The sequence below is a fragment of the Salvelinus fontinalis genome, chromosome 4 (assembly GCF_029448725.1).
Source record: "Salvelinus fontinalis isolate EN_2023a chromosome 4, ASM2944872v1, whole genome shotgun sequence".
NCBI lineage: Eukaryota > Metazoa > Chordata > Actinopteri > Salmoniformes > Salmonidae > Salvelinus > Salvelinus fontinalis.
Genome location: NC_074668.1, coordinates 29,524,981 through 29,538,740, shown reverse-complemented (window position 1 = coordinate 29,538,740; position 13,760 = coordinate 29,524,981). Strand labels below are relative to the sequence as shown.

General features: G+C 41.0%; 1 protein-coding gene across 1 annotated transcript in view; it reads right to left on the bottom strand.

The window, feature by feature from the left end:
* The window catches only part of LOC129853490 (transmembrane protein 132D-like), a 51,825-nt gene that overhangs the window by 22,051 nt on the left and 16,014 nt on the right, over positions 1-13,760 (bottom strand). Inside the window, exon 3 of the mRNA XM_055919595.1 lies at positions 416-553. Coding sequence (XP_055775570.1) covers positions 416-553 — 138 coding nt within the window. The remainder of the gene's footprint in view (positions 1-415; positions 554-13,760) is intronic.

The following is a 13,760-nucleotide window of genomic DNA, read 5'->3' as shown; positions in this document are numbered from 1 at the left end:
TTACTTAAGCTTTTCTCAGCAGTAGACCTGTGCTTGTATAGCATCAGATTTCTTCTCAGGTCAGATAGCCTAAGCCCCAGTCAAAATGCCATTGTGTGTGAGTGTTATTAATTCTGAGTCGTTAGCCTACTCATTGTATCACATACTATTTTGCAAACTATTTTCAACTTACTCAGGCAAAATGGAAGTAACTAACCCTCTGTATCATGTACACTACTATTAAAATGAATTAACTAACAAACCCATGGCATTAACACCTTATACAGTACAGTAATGTTTATTCAAGAGTATGTGTGAAGCTGTCTATGAGCAGCCAAACATGAAGGGTCCAGCCAATGGTTGAACACATAGTGGGTTTAATGGCGTTCACTGATAGTATATTGGGGGGATTGTTGTGTATGTTCAGCAGACTTGCCTTTTTCCAGGTATGGCAGATTTCCTTTGACAAACAACAGCGATGGTGCCATCTGCTCCAGAGTCCAGCGTGATGTCCCACAACAACGAGTTACTGGGTGTTGCTGTGCGAAACGACACTCCTTTTTTTACAATCGCTCTAACAATGGAGACAATAAAAAGAGAGACAGGAATAAGACACATGTTAAACAAACCAGGGTAACTAGAAAGTCTACTCTAAATCCTACACCTAGCAGTAAGTCCAATGGACATGGCTAACATGATGTTGGCTCCCATAGCTTGGGGCCTTGAAATTATTCATTCCTAAGACCTTCAGTCAATCAGAGTCCACTTTGCTCAGAGCAAAGCCCTGCAATTTAAGAGGATTGTGCAAATCCCTGGGGATAGGTTTCAATAGACTGAGGAAAAATGCATTTTGAATGTTTAGTATTCCTCATATACTATGGGCCTCTTTGTTCCTGTCTCGTACACAAATTATTCATGGTGTACTAATGGCTTGTTGGCCTGCTGGCCTCTCATTTGTAAATGATAAGCATTATCTAATGCAGCTGAACACTTACACTGTTCCAGTAGACAGCCACACTAGGGAGCTGAATGCTAATTCAAACATTACCCTGCAATTAATGACTAGTGTAAAAGGTCCTACAAGGGAGTTAGTGTAGCGTAAGAGCGGAGGTAGGTTAGATATATACATGAAAGCCTCCATAGTGTTGTGCAGGAGAGGCATCCCACTGTCCATCCTCTGACACTGTACAGGATTACAACATTGCACTCATTTGTCTCTCTTTAGAGCCATTCAAAGCATGTTTCTATAACAATTGAGCACCATCAAGTTGTTTCTTCATAAAATATTATTATAGTGCTGAATATTATCACTATAGTAGGGTGATTACTAACAAAACTAGAACAAAAAAGATTTTGGGGATTTTCAAAAAAATGTAATCAATAGAAGGATCGGTGGAACTTTTGTTGACATATATTTGACATGTATCTTAAAGCATAATTGAGAAATATTTAATTGAAGTTGAAACATTTGTGACATTTTGGCCTTACTCAGGCCTCCTTTAAGACTATGTTAAAAAGAAAAATGATATTGCAACCTCTTTGCAATAAGGAATTGAGACCAAAAGCCCAAGAGAAGTTTCAAGTGTTTAAAACCAAGGATACAGTCAGGTAGCAACACATCTGCCACGCTGATTCTCAACACTGGAGCTCCCTAGGGGTGCGTGCTCAGTCCCCTCCTGTACTCCATGTTCACCCACGACTGCATGGCCAGGCACGACTCCAACACCATCATTAAGTTTGCAGACGACACAACAGTGGTAGGCCTGATTACCGACAACGACGAGACAGCCTATAGGGAGGAGGTCAGAGACCTGGCCGGGTGGTGCCAGAATAACAACCTATGCCTCAACGTAACCAAGACTAAGGAGATGATTGTGGACTACAGAAAAAGGAGGACCGAGCACGTCCCCATTCTCATCGACGGGGCTGTAGTGGAGCAGGTTGAGAGCTTCAAGTTCCTTGGTGTCCACATCAACAACAAACTAGAATGGTCCAAACACACCAAGACAGAGATACTCAAAGGGTTCTACAGCTGCAACATCGAGAGCATCCTGACTGGTTGTATCACTGCCTGGTACGGTAACTGCTCGGCCTCTGACCGCAAGGCACCACAGAGGGTAGGGTGTACGGCCCAGTACATCACTGGGGTTAAGCTGCCTGCCATCCAGGACCTCTACACCAGGCTGTGTCAGAGGAAGGCCCTAAGAATTGTCAAAGACCCCAGCCACCCCAGTCATAGACTGTTCTCTCTACTACCCCATGGCAAGCACCGGAGTGCCAATTCTAGGACAAAAAGGCTTCTCAACAGTTTTTACCCCCAAGCCATAAGACTCCTGAACAGGTAATCAAGTGGCTACCCGGACTATTTTCATTGTGTGCGCCTCCCCCCCCCAAACCCCTCTTTTTACGCTGCTGCTACTCTCTGTTTTTCATATATGCATAGTCACTTTAACTATACATTCATGTACATACTACCTCAATTGGGCCGACCAACCAGTGGTCCCTCACATTGGCTAACCGGGCTATTTAAATTGTGTCCCGCCACCCGCCACCCACCACCCACCACCCGCCAACCTCTCTTTTACGCTACTGCTACTCTCTGTTCATCATATCTGCTTAGTCACTTTAACCATATCTACATGTACATACTACCTCAATCAGCCTGACTAACCGGTGTCTGTATGTAGCCTCGCTACTTTTATAGCCTCGCTACTGTATATAGCCTGTTGTTTTATTTCTTTACTTACCTATTGTTCACCTAATACCTTTTTGGCACTATTGATTAGAGCCTATAGGTAAGCATTTCACTGTAAGGTCTACCTACACCTGTTGTATTCGGCGCACGTGACAAATAAACTTTGATTTGATTTAGAAAGTTCACAAAACATCTTAGAATCTTCCCTCCTTTTGGTCACCACCCTCTTGTAGGTGTCACCTCCCCTGCTATACATTTTATGACCCCAATGAGTTTCCCTCCTTTCCCCTGTGGAATGTCCATGGTCCTCTCTTTGTTTAGCTAGATGTCAGAATCACAACCCGTCCATTTTCATTGTCCTGAGCCTGACCCTGCTCCTCTTACCTGATTAGGTCAACCTTTCTAACTTACTATACACACAGTTTCATGCCCTGAATTAATGGCCTCCATTAATACTCTTAATCTGTAGGTGCTAAAAAGCATATGAAGCTTTACCGCTTGCTTTATTATATGAGTAGTATTTTTATTTCAATAACTATTTTGTTACATTAATTAATGAATATTGAAGAAAATAAATAAACATTTTCAATATATTGTTGCACATAGTATACTCTACGGGCATTTCAAAGCTCCAGAATGGGATCTCTACTACTTTTAGAGTTATGATCCAATTTGTAAGCATTACCAAAAGAGTGAACTTGAAAATGGATTCAAAATGGTCGCCTTCTGCTGGTAAAAAGATGGCTGTGATTGGTTACGTTGGCTACTATGCTAATTTATCGGTTTAAAATGGCTATACATGTTAAACTAGCAGAGATCCCACTTTGGAACTGTGGAGTACATGTAGTATATTATGTTTGACAATGTATATATATTTTAAAAAATCAAATTCCAAAATTTTATATTTTCAATATTAATGTTTATATTTGTCAATATTCATAAAATAAAGTAAGAAAATTGTTATTGAATTCAAAATACTACTCATATTACAGAGCAAGCAGTAAAGCGTCATATGACACCAACAGATGAATCATTATGGAGCCTTAAAGGAGGCCTGGGTATGGCCAAAATGTCACAAATCAATTAGTCATAATCAACAAATCATAATTTCTCAATTATGCTTTAAGATACAAGTGTCAAATATGGATGAAAGTTAGTGAAAATCCCCAAAATCATGGTCTTTTTCAAATGTATTTTTACCCCAGATAACAATTTTAGGGAGAGAGAACGTTTTTGTAATGTTACTCATAATGTTCCACTAATGTTTGAGTGTCCAGTTTCTGTTAATTAGGGGAACATTCTATCTATATTAGCAAAACAGCTCTGTTTGAGATGCTCACACAAAGTGCTTTTAACATACAATGTTTTCAATTGACATATTTGACATACATGATTATATTGTGCATTTTCATAGTCATTATTATTCAACATGTCCTTAACTGGGATTTGAACTCACAATCTCTTAGTTCACAGATTCCCGATCTTCCTGCTACGCCACCCTATCCGTGTTAGTTATCAGATCTTTTGACTATTCTCTCATTATTGATTTGATTGACTAATTTCAACAATTTAAGGGCTTTCTGTATTGCTGTTAAATGTTGGTGGAGAATATTAACCTGCTTTAATGATACTCCTTAATCACTATGATTAATACAAGTTTTTCTTGAGTTTAGTTTTAACAGAGCTGAGATTTACTGAACTGGACACAATGTTTTTGCCAGGTTCCCATGAATTGTTTCTAGAACATTAAAATCTTATGTTCACTAAACATGGCAACCATGTCCCGTGTATGTTTAGTGGGATGTTGATGGAATATTCCCTGAAGAAGGCTCAGTGACGCAGAAACGTTGGTGGTTTACCCAATACATTACTTGGAGCTTGTATATAGAGTGTGCAACTCTTTATTTTTATAGCCTACAGTTTACTCACCGTTAGTCAGCACCTCAGCACACAAAAAGTTTCTGGGTGTGCGCCAGCTCATACTTTTTATTATACTGAAAACTTGGCCACCATGTTCTTTGTATATTTGGTGGGATGTTGATGGAATATTATCCTAACCCACAGAAAACTGGACACATGAATGTTCTTGCACCGTTCTCATTTAACGTGTCTAGAACATTAATATCTTATGTACTAAGAACATGGCAACCATGTTCTGTGTATATTTGGTGTGACATTGATGGAATATTCTCCTAACCCACAGAAAACTGGACACAAATTTTCATTCCCATGAACATTCCCATGAAACGTGTCTCGAACATTAATATCTTAAGATCTGAGAACAATGTTACCACGTTCTGGATAAATTCCATTTGACATTAAGGGAATGGTCTCTGGGAAACACTCCTTGCACATCACGGAAACATTCATATGAACATTTTAGCAAATGACCTAATGCAACACTTAAGCGAACGTTCTCGAAAGTTGTGGGAACATTTGTTGTTATCTGGGACTCTGTATTGTTATGTGTAACGTCATGTGTAGCCTAACGCTTCTCAGGGGTTAATCCCAGACTCTTACAGATATACATTATGGCAGTAAAACAAATGCTGAGCGCATTATGGGTCTCTGGGGGGGGGGGGGGGGGGGGTATAATCTACAATATAAGCATCCATCTGATCTTCCCTACTTCCCCTCCTGGTTGAGGGGGGGGGGGGGGGGGGTGTACATTCAAGGTCATAGACAGATGCTGTATTCATGCTACTGCCATGCACAAAAACGAATGTACTCATCCTATTTAAAAACAAATTTGAGTTATTGTAATTTGTGTTTTGTGTGTATAAGTGTGCATGTGTGGTGTGTGTATGTGTGTCTATGCATATTTGTGTAGTGTAAGAGCATCTGCACATACAGCTCTTCCTAGATGAAATCTGATGCACCCGTTGAAAGCTCAAGGGAGAACTAATCTTGGCATGGAGGTTGCTGAAATTGTCCTGTGATGCTGCCACATGGCGCACTGAAATGACCCAATGCCTTCGTCTCGCTCTCGCTCTCGCTCTCGCTCTCTCGCTCTCTCGCTCTCTCTCTCTCTCTCTCTCTCTCTCTCTCTCTCTCTCTCTCTCTCTCTCTCTCTCTCTCTCTCTCTCTCTCTCTCAACGTGAGGGGACATACTTGTGGTACTTGTGAGACAGGGACTCAGACATTCCAGCAAAATTTCACTGATCCTTCCATGTTACTGCTACAATCTCTATCCGACAAAGTGCTAACAGTACTAGACTGGCAAAGGAAGGTTTAACGATTAGAGGAGAATTACACATCCCCAAAGGGGCTGGATAATGTAAAAAGAGTTGCAAACAGCAAAAAGGGGAGAAGAGGAGCAGCGCAGCAGCCTCTGATTAACAGGGGGACAGGGACTGTGAGTGGGGGTGACTGGGTTAAAGGGGACATGCCTGTCACCATACATCTTTCCTGACCACAACAACACTCCTGGAGTCAGGAAGACAGGTAACCTTGAGGCCTCTACAACCTCTGGGATAAAGGTATAGTACTAACTAACTAACAGTACCAGAAATGCTATTAAAAATCATTTAATAACTTGAGATAAAAATCCATAACATCCTGCCCCCACATTAACTTCTGTTAGTTTAGCAGTAACTATAGCAACAGGTCACAGCATCAGTATGTCTCATAAGGATTTGCTGGAGTCATAGTGATAATACCAACAATGCTATTATCTACCATCACTGAAATGGCATGTAATAAGAAGTTAGAAAACCTCTAAGAACAGTTAATCTAGTAATGGCATTCTAAATCCACCCACTCATGCTATTCATGGGTTGTACGTTTCGTCACATTAGTTAATAGGACTGAAGCACGACTGAGCATTCTACTCAATGCAGTGTCAATTGGCGCTGATGAAGATTGAATCTAAAATGCATTACGGTGGCTTGGAAATACAATTACATTCCTAAAAGAGGCAAATAATTAGTAGGAAAACCTTTTGTCGTCATTGTGATGTCACCAGAATGACTTTAGATGCAGTATAACTTTAGCTAGCTAGCTAAGATTGACCACCGGATTTTAGCTAGCTAACGTTAGCATTGCCAGCTATTTTTGACGAACTTTGCTAGCTATTGACAACATTGCCATCTGTCTAAAGTAAATTTGACGATTGATGATTAGTTGACAAGGTGAATCCGATGTACTTGTCCAGGGCTACAACAAAAATATGTGCTGTTGGGGGTACTTGAGGACTGGAGTTTGTAAAAAAAAAAAAAAAAACTGGTGTGGGATTTACTTAATAAAAACAGATTGTTACAAGATTACCTATCTGAAGCCTTTTCTCCTCCATGCCCTCTGGGTTCTAAGGGTGGATTTTTTTTTGCAGGAACCATAGCTGTCGGTGGCTGTGGTTAGCCAACGCTGACTGGGGGGGCAGGAGGAGGACGAGGCACCAGGGCAGGGAAGATAGATTGGCCCATAGACTGGAACTGACAGTGTATGAGAAAATCAGCTCTCAGGTGCTGCACCTACCATCCATCTCACTTCTCTCCAAGTGAGGTTTGGGTGGTGGACTAACACTGTGTATTTTGCATGCCGGTTCCCCACCACCCAACCTCCCCATAACCACACTGCCACAGGAAGCCATGGCCTCCCTCACCTCTGTCACACACACTCATGGCAGCCCTCGGCCCCTGGTCCGCTCCAGGCAGCAACCCCCTCCCTTGTGCTTGTTTGCTCTTCTCTCTAAGCCTTATTTGTTTCAGACATAACAGAGAGAGTGAATAATGGCTAAGACCCTGAAAATCAAGCAAACAATCTTAAATGTAGAATAGTTTGCCATATAATTCAACATTTTAGTTGTAATGAATAATAGTAATGAAATGCCACTCTTGGACCAATAGTACCAATATTGTTGTTAAAATACCAATAACACAATCATTAAATGTAAGTATATGATTCTATGGATGATTGTATGAATATAAAAAACATCTAATACAGCATCAGTCAGTATGGGCATGATGGGTAATACCCATTCTGCAGGCAGGCCCACCTGTTCTACTGCTGCCCAGGGGTTACAATCCTCCCCTGATTCACTCTGCCTTCACATCCCTGGCTCTCTACAGATAAATCACTGCAGAGACATGGGGCCAATACTGAACGCAAATGCAATCTCAAACAGATGCAATCTTTAATTATGCAAGCAAATAACCATCGTTCAGCCACTCTGATGCTCCGCCAGTCATCAATGACGTGCTTGTCATACTTATGGGGCAGTTTAGGGAGTTAGAGAGACTTTTAGGGCAATGTTAACGCCAGATGGCCAGGAATAAAAACACAGCAAATGGGATGAAAAAGTCCTATTTGTCAGACAGATGAATGATCGGTAGCCCACTGACTGCATCCACCGGATAGCAAAGCTTATTGGTTTTTATCCATGAGGCTGTCTTTGAATAAAATACATGTTATCAGAGAAAAAAATATTAAATGGTGTTTGATCAGATATCATCACGATTTAATCATTTAATCATTGCTTAAAAAAAGAGGCTGTGATCTGGGGTTTGCCAACTCAATCTGTACACTAGCTAGCTCATGGTGCACAGACTAAACACATTTCCTAAAGCAATCTGATTCCCCCTCATGTAATTGGGGCTCCCAAGCGGCACAGCGGTCTAAGGCACTACATCGCAGTGCTAGAGACGTCACTACAGACCCTGGTTCGGTCCCGGGCTGTATCGTGATCGGGAGTCCCATAGGGCTGTGCACAATTGGCCCAGCACCTTAGGGGAAGGTTTGGTCAGGGTAGACTGTCATTATAAATAATAATTTATTCTTAACTGACTTGCCTAGTTAAATAAAATTAAAAACAATAATAATAATTTGACTATGCAGCATAGGGAGGTGATGGCATGGCATTACATTGTCAATATGACCGGTAATAAAGCTGTAATCGAGAGTTGACACCTGCAAAAATAACATCTAATGGAAATTTAATGAAACTATCAGGTATGGTTTGACCATGTTATCACACTGATTAGATCCCTGGTCCTCTTGTCACTAGCTATCACCAACACTGGGATCATCATGTTGACGACTGAGCATTTAGCCTGACTTAATGGGCCACTTGAACAGTGACAAAACAGCCAGACAGCTGCTTAGGCCCAGACTAGAAGAGACACTGGCTGCATGATGATGAAAAGGAGGGCTAGAACACAGGCTGTGTTGGCAGGGTGGTGAACAGTACAGAGACAGACACATATACATACACACAGATGTACTCCTCTGTTTATGAGAGGCAAGGTGATTCAAGTTACAGGGGAGAGGAGAAATGACTTGAGGGAGAGGAGAGGAGAAATGACTTGAGGGAGAGGAGAGAAGAAATGGCATGAGGTAGATGAGAGGAGCTCCTACCATTGCTCCTGTTCCTTTACTCTCCTTGTTGTTGTTATGTGACCATTGACCCCATGAAGCAGAGACTGTGAGCAAGAGGCAATTTGAATTCAAACTAAAGCAAAAGGGATTAAGATACATGGGCACTGGGGTGGGTGAGAGAGAGAGAGAACCCAGGGAAAAGGCTTATTTTCAGCCCCACTGCTTAAGTATACATAGATTCCAACACATGAGAGTAGAACAGGAAGAGAGAGGCAGCTGTCAACTTGATTTAAATTCATCTCATTCAAATGAGTTGCCACACAAATGAGTTCGACATTAGAAAAACATAAGATAAATAAATAACTAGAAGTAGTAGAGAAACACATTTTTATCGAAAAACATTTACATTACTAAGACATTTACATTACACGTCTGTTATTTAGCAGGCTCTCTTATGGCTCTATTTTACTCACGTTAGGCTGTCAACCATGTCCAATCACCATCTCCATGTCCATGTTTCAAAACCCAATCATGTATAGCTTCTCATTCTTTGGAAGAAAGACACAGCCTATAGCGTCACACACCACTGTGAAGACCTCAGGGCACCAGGTCTCCTCTGCTATAGCCTTTAAGAGACAGTACATAACACACTGTCATTTCTTAACTAATATCATTACATCCACTAAAACATGGCAGAAACAAAACTATGGGTCAATGTTTCGATTTGATGAAGATAATGTGCGTAATCATATTCATCTATTTTTCTTGTTTTGCATTCTGTTGCCTTTTTTGTTTTCAGGAGAGCTGATTGGTGTGTGGACTGGGAAGGCCTGGAGGACATGGACCCTGACTTGGAAGAGACTGATTTTGAGAACTATGCAATGGACCCAACCTGCTTCCTCCAGTGCTAAGCCTGCTGCCACCAGTACCAGGCCTGCTTCACCCACAGCCCAGTCTGCTGCCAGCCAAATCCATCCATTCAAAAAACTTGGTTTGATAAGTGGCAACGTGTCGCTAGTTTCCATATAGACTCTGCTTTTTATCTTCTTTCTAAAATTAGGGGCTCGATTCAATCAGATCGAGCGTTAACCCGTAGTTGCTCTTGTGTGTCTTGTGTGTTCCTTCCCACTGGGCACACACTGGTTGAATCAACTTTGTTTCCACGTCAATTCAATGAAATTATGTTGAACCAATGTGGAATTTAAGTCTGTGCTCAGTGGGTTATTATCCCTACTGCGTTAGAAGTAAAAAAAAAAAATGGCGATAGAAAGTATAGTTAACTTCATAATTTTCATGATAATTTGAATGGGGGGATTTAAAGCCTATCAGTCTAATCAGGAGTAGGGCCTATAGCCAGTGGTGTAAACTACTTAAGTAAAAATACTTTAAAGTACTACTTAATGTCACGTTCTGACCTTAGGTCCTTTGTTATGTCTTTATTTTAGTTTGGTCAGGGCATGAGTTGGGGTGGGCATTCTATGTCGTTTTTTCTATGTTTTGTTCTATTGTTCTATTTCTATGTGTTTGGCCTAGTATGGTTCTCAATCAGAGGCAGGTGTCAGTTGTTGTCTCTGATTGGGAGCCATATTTAGGTAGCCTGTTTTTCATTGTGTTTTGTGGGTGACATTTTGTTCTGTGTTTTGCTTCACCATACAGGAGTGTTCGTTTGTCGTTTTATTGTTTTTGTTCAGTGTTCATTATTCGTATTAAAACAATATGGACACTTACCACGCTGCGCATTGGTCCTCCTCTTCTTCCAACCACGACAAGTGTTACACTTAAGTCGTTTTTGGGGGGTGTCTATTTATTTACTATTTATATTTTTGACAACTTTTACTTTTACTTCACTACATTCCTAAAGAAAATGATGTACTTTTTACTCTATACATTTTCCCTTACACCCACAAGTGTTCGTTACATTTTAAATGCTTAGCAGGACAGTAAAATGGTCCAATTCACGCACATTTTCAAGAGATCATCCCTGGTCATCCCTACTGCCTCTGATCTGGTGGACTCACTAAACACAAATGCTTCATGTGTAAATGATGTCTGAGTGTTGGAGTGTGCCCATGGCTATCAGTACATTTTGATAACAAACAAATGGTGCAGTCTGGATTGCTTAATATAAGGAATTTGAAATTATTTATACTTTTACTTTTGATACTAAAGTATATTTTAAATCAAATACATTTAGAATTTTACTCTAGTAGTATTTTACTGGGTGACTCACTTTTACTTGAGTAACTTTCTATTAAGGTATCTATAATTTTACTCAAGTATGACATTTAGGTATATTTTCCACCATTGCCTATAGTCTACAATTGAACCTCATGCATTCAAGTGTTTGAACTTGCAACGAGGCTGGTGGAACTTCTAACATGGCTTTATGGGATTTGTCAGATATAAAGTTGGGTGGTTTCGTTGCATCTGAAGGCAGTGTAGGCGATAAGGTAACACAAGGAGCTGCTTGTAGACAGCTCTAACGCAGTTCCACCAAAAAAACTCTAAGCGGGTGTCGACCAATGTTAATCTGATTAAATCGAGCCCTAGGACGTTCATATGGAGTTTTTTCCTCTGTTTGTACGGATGTTGTCATATGTTTTGATCCTGTTGTGTTATTCACTCAGAATCCGTCAGCTGCCATACCCACTCATTACCCTGGGTCCCTAAGGGCTATGAGTGTGTTTGTGTTCAACGTTTCACATTTGTCATTAATAAACATGTTTCTATATTTCAACACATTTTCTGAATGATTTTTGATTGTAGGTCAATCATTCTTCACTTTTAATGACTAAAATATATGTCTCTCGGAGTAAATAATCATACATCCCACTGGGCACACACTGGTTGAATCAACGTTGTTTCCACGTCCTTTCCACGTTCAATTAAATTACGTTGAACCAATGTCGAATAGACGTTTAATTGACATCTGTGCCCAGTGGGATGTGATGTATTCATAATTATATCAGGTAATATGCAGTCCACAAGAAACTATAACAGATAACTGATCATTTAAGATAGTAATTGCATAAACAAGGTAACAGGAGTATAGTATGGTAATAAACCAACCTCATTAGGACAACACTTCTATATGTTATGTTTATGCTACCATAATCGTTCCATTAACTCAGGTGATCTCAAATTCACTTATGTGAAAAACAAAAGGCTTTTGGAGACTATAGGGTTTGTTTAGAAATGTTTTTTTTTTTGGCTGAGGCGGGATTTGAACTGGGGACCTTGAGGTCCTCTCATCCCCTTCCTCAAACACAGGAAAAAAACACATTTCCATTGTTTTTCAGCTTATCGTTATAGATAATAAACACTTAAATTATGAAGAAGAATGCTACATTTCTCCTTTTCCTTCTCCTTTTTTCCTCTCTTTTCTTCTCCCCCTCTTATTAACATACTATTGTTGCTTTGGCAAAGAGTGATTTACATTATTGTATACATTTTCATACTTCTTTTTACTGGTCCCCATGGGAAACCATAACCCTGGTGTTGCAAGCGCTATGCTTTACCAACTGTTGACTCTAATAAATCTCACCTAAAGCATGAAATCAGAACAGCGCATGTTCCTGTCAGTGTGCTCTGGGAATAGCAGCATTGTACGTGTACAGGAGAGACCAACTCCCACAGCTACACCTTCCATCTGTACTTTGGCCTTAATTTGAGATTCTCAAATAGGAAGTGAGGTGCATCCATGCAACGCTCAGCACTGACTGACTTAATATTGGTCTCCTCCAGGCACCATTCCCATCTGATTAAATGAAGGGTCAGCTGAATAATACTTTTTGGGCCATCCCCTTTTCAGCCTAATGAAGACCAACTACAGAACATATAAGGCCCCTGTGAATGTGAGGGAGGCTATGGAACCTTGTAGGGTGTGAACAGAGTCCGAATGCTGCAGAGTTTACCTCTCAACTTCTGGGGGAATGAGATCTCTGTGGGGGAGATACGCTACATGGACAAAAAGCACACAAGCCTAAGATCACAATGCCCAATGCCAAGCCTTGGCTGGATTGGTGTAAAGCTCGCCACCATTGGAATCTGGAGCTGTAGAAACGCGTTCTCTGGAGTGATGAATCACGTTTCACCATCTGGCAGTCCGACGACTGGGTTTGGCAGATGAAAGGAGAACACTACCTGCCCCAATGCATAGTGGCAATCGTACAGTTTGGTGGAGGAAGAATAATGGTCTGGGGATGTTTCTCATGGTTCGGGCCCCTTCGTTCAAGTGAAGGGAAATCTTAATGCTACAGCATACAATGACATTCTAGACAATTCTGTGCTTCCAACTTTGTGGCAAGAGTTTGGGGAAGGCCCTTTCCTGTTTCAGCATGACAATGTCCCCATGCACAAAGTGAGGTCCATACAGAAATGGTTTTTCGAAATAGGTGTGGAAGAACCTGCACAGAGCTCTGACCTCAACCCCATTGAACAACTTTGGGATGAATTGGAACACCGACTAGGAGCCAGGCCTAATCTCCCAACATCAGTGCCCAACCTCACTACTGCTCTTGTGGCTGAATGGGGGCAAGTCTCCACAGCAATGTTCCAACAGCTAGTGGAAAGCCTTCCCAGAAGAGTGGAGGCTGTTATAGCAGCAAAGGTAGGACTTTGGCAAACATTTACTCCTGGTTAGGGATGCATGATTTATCGGTGAATATATCGGAATCGGACGATATTAGCTAAAAATGCCAACATCAGTATCGGCCCGATGTCTAGTTTAACGCCGATGTACAAAACCGATGTCAAAGCTGACGTGCATACCTAT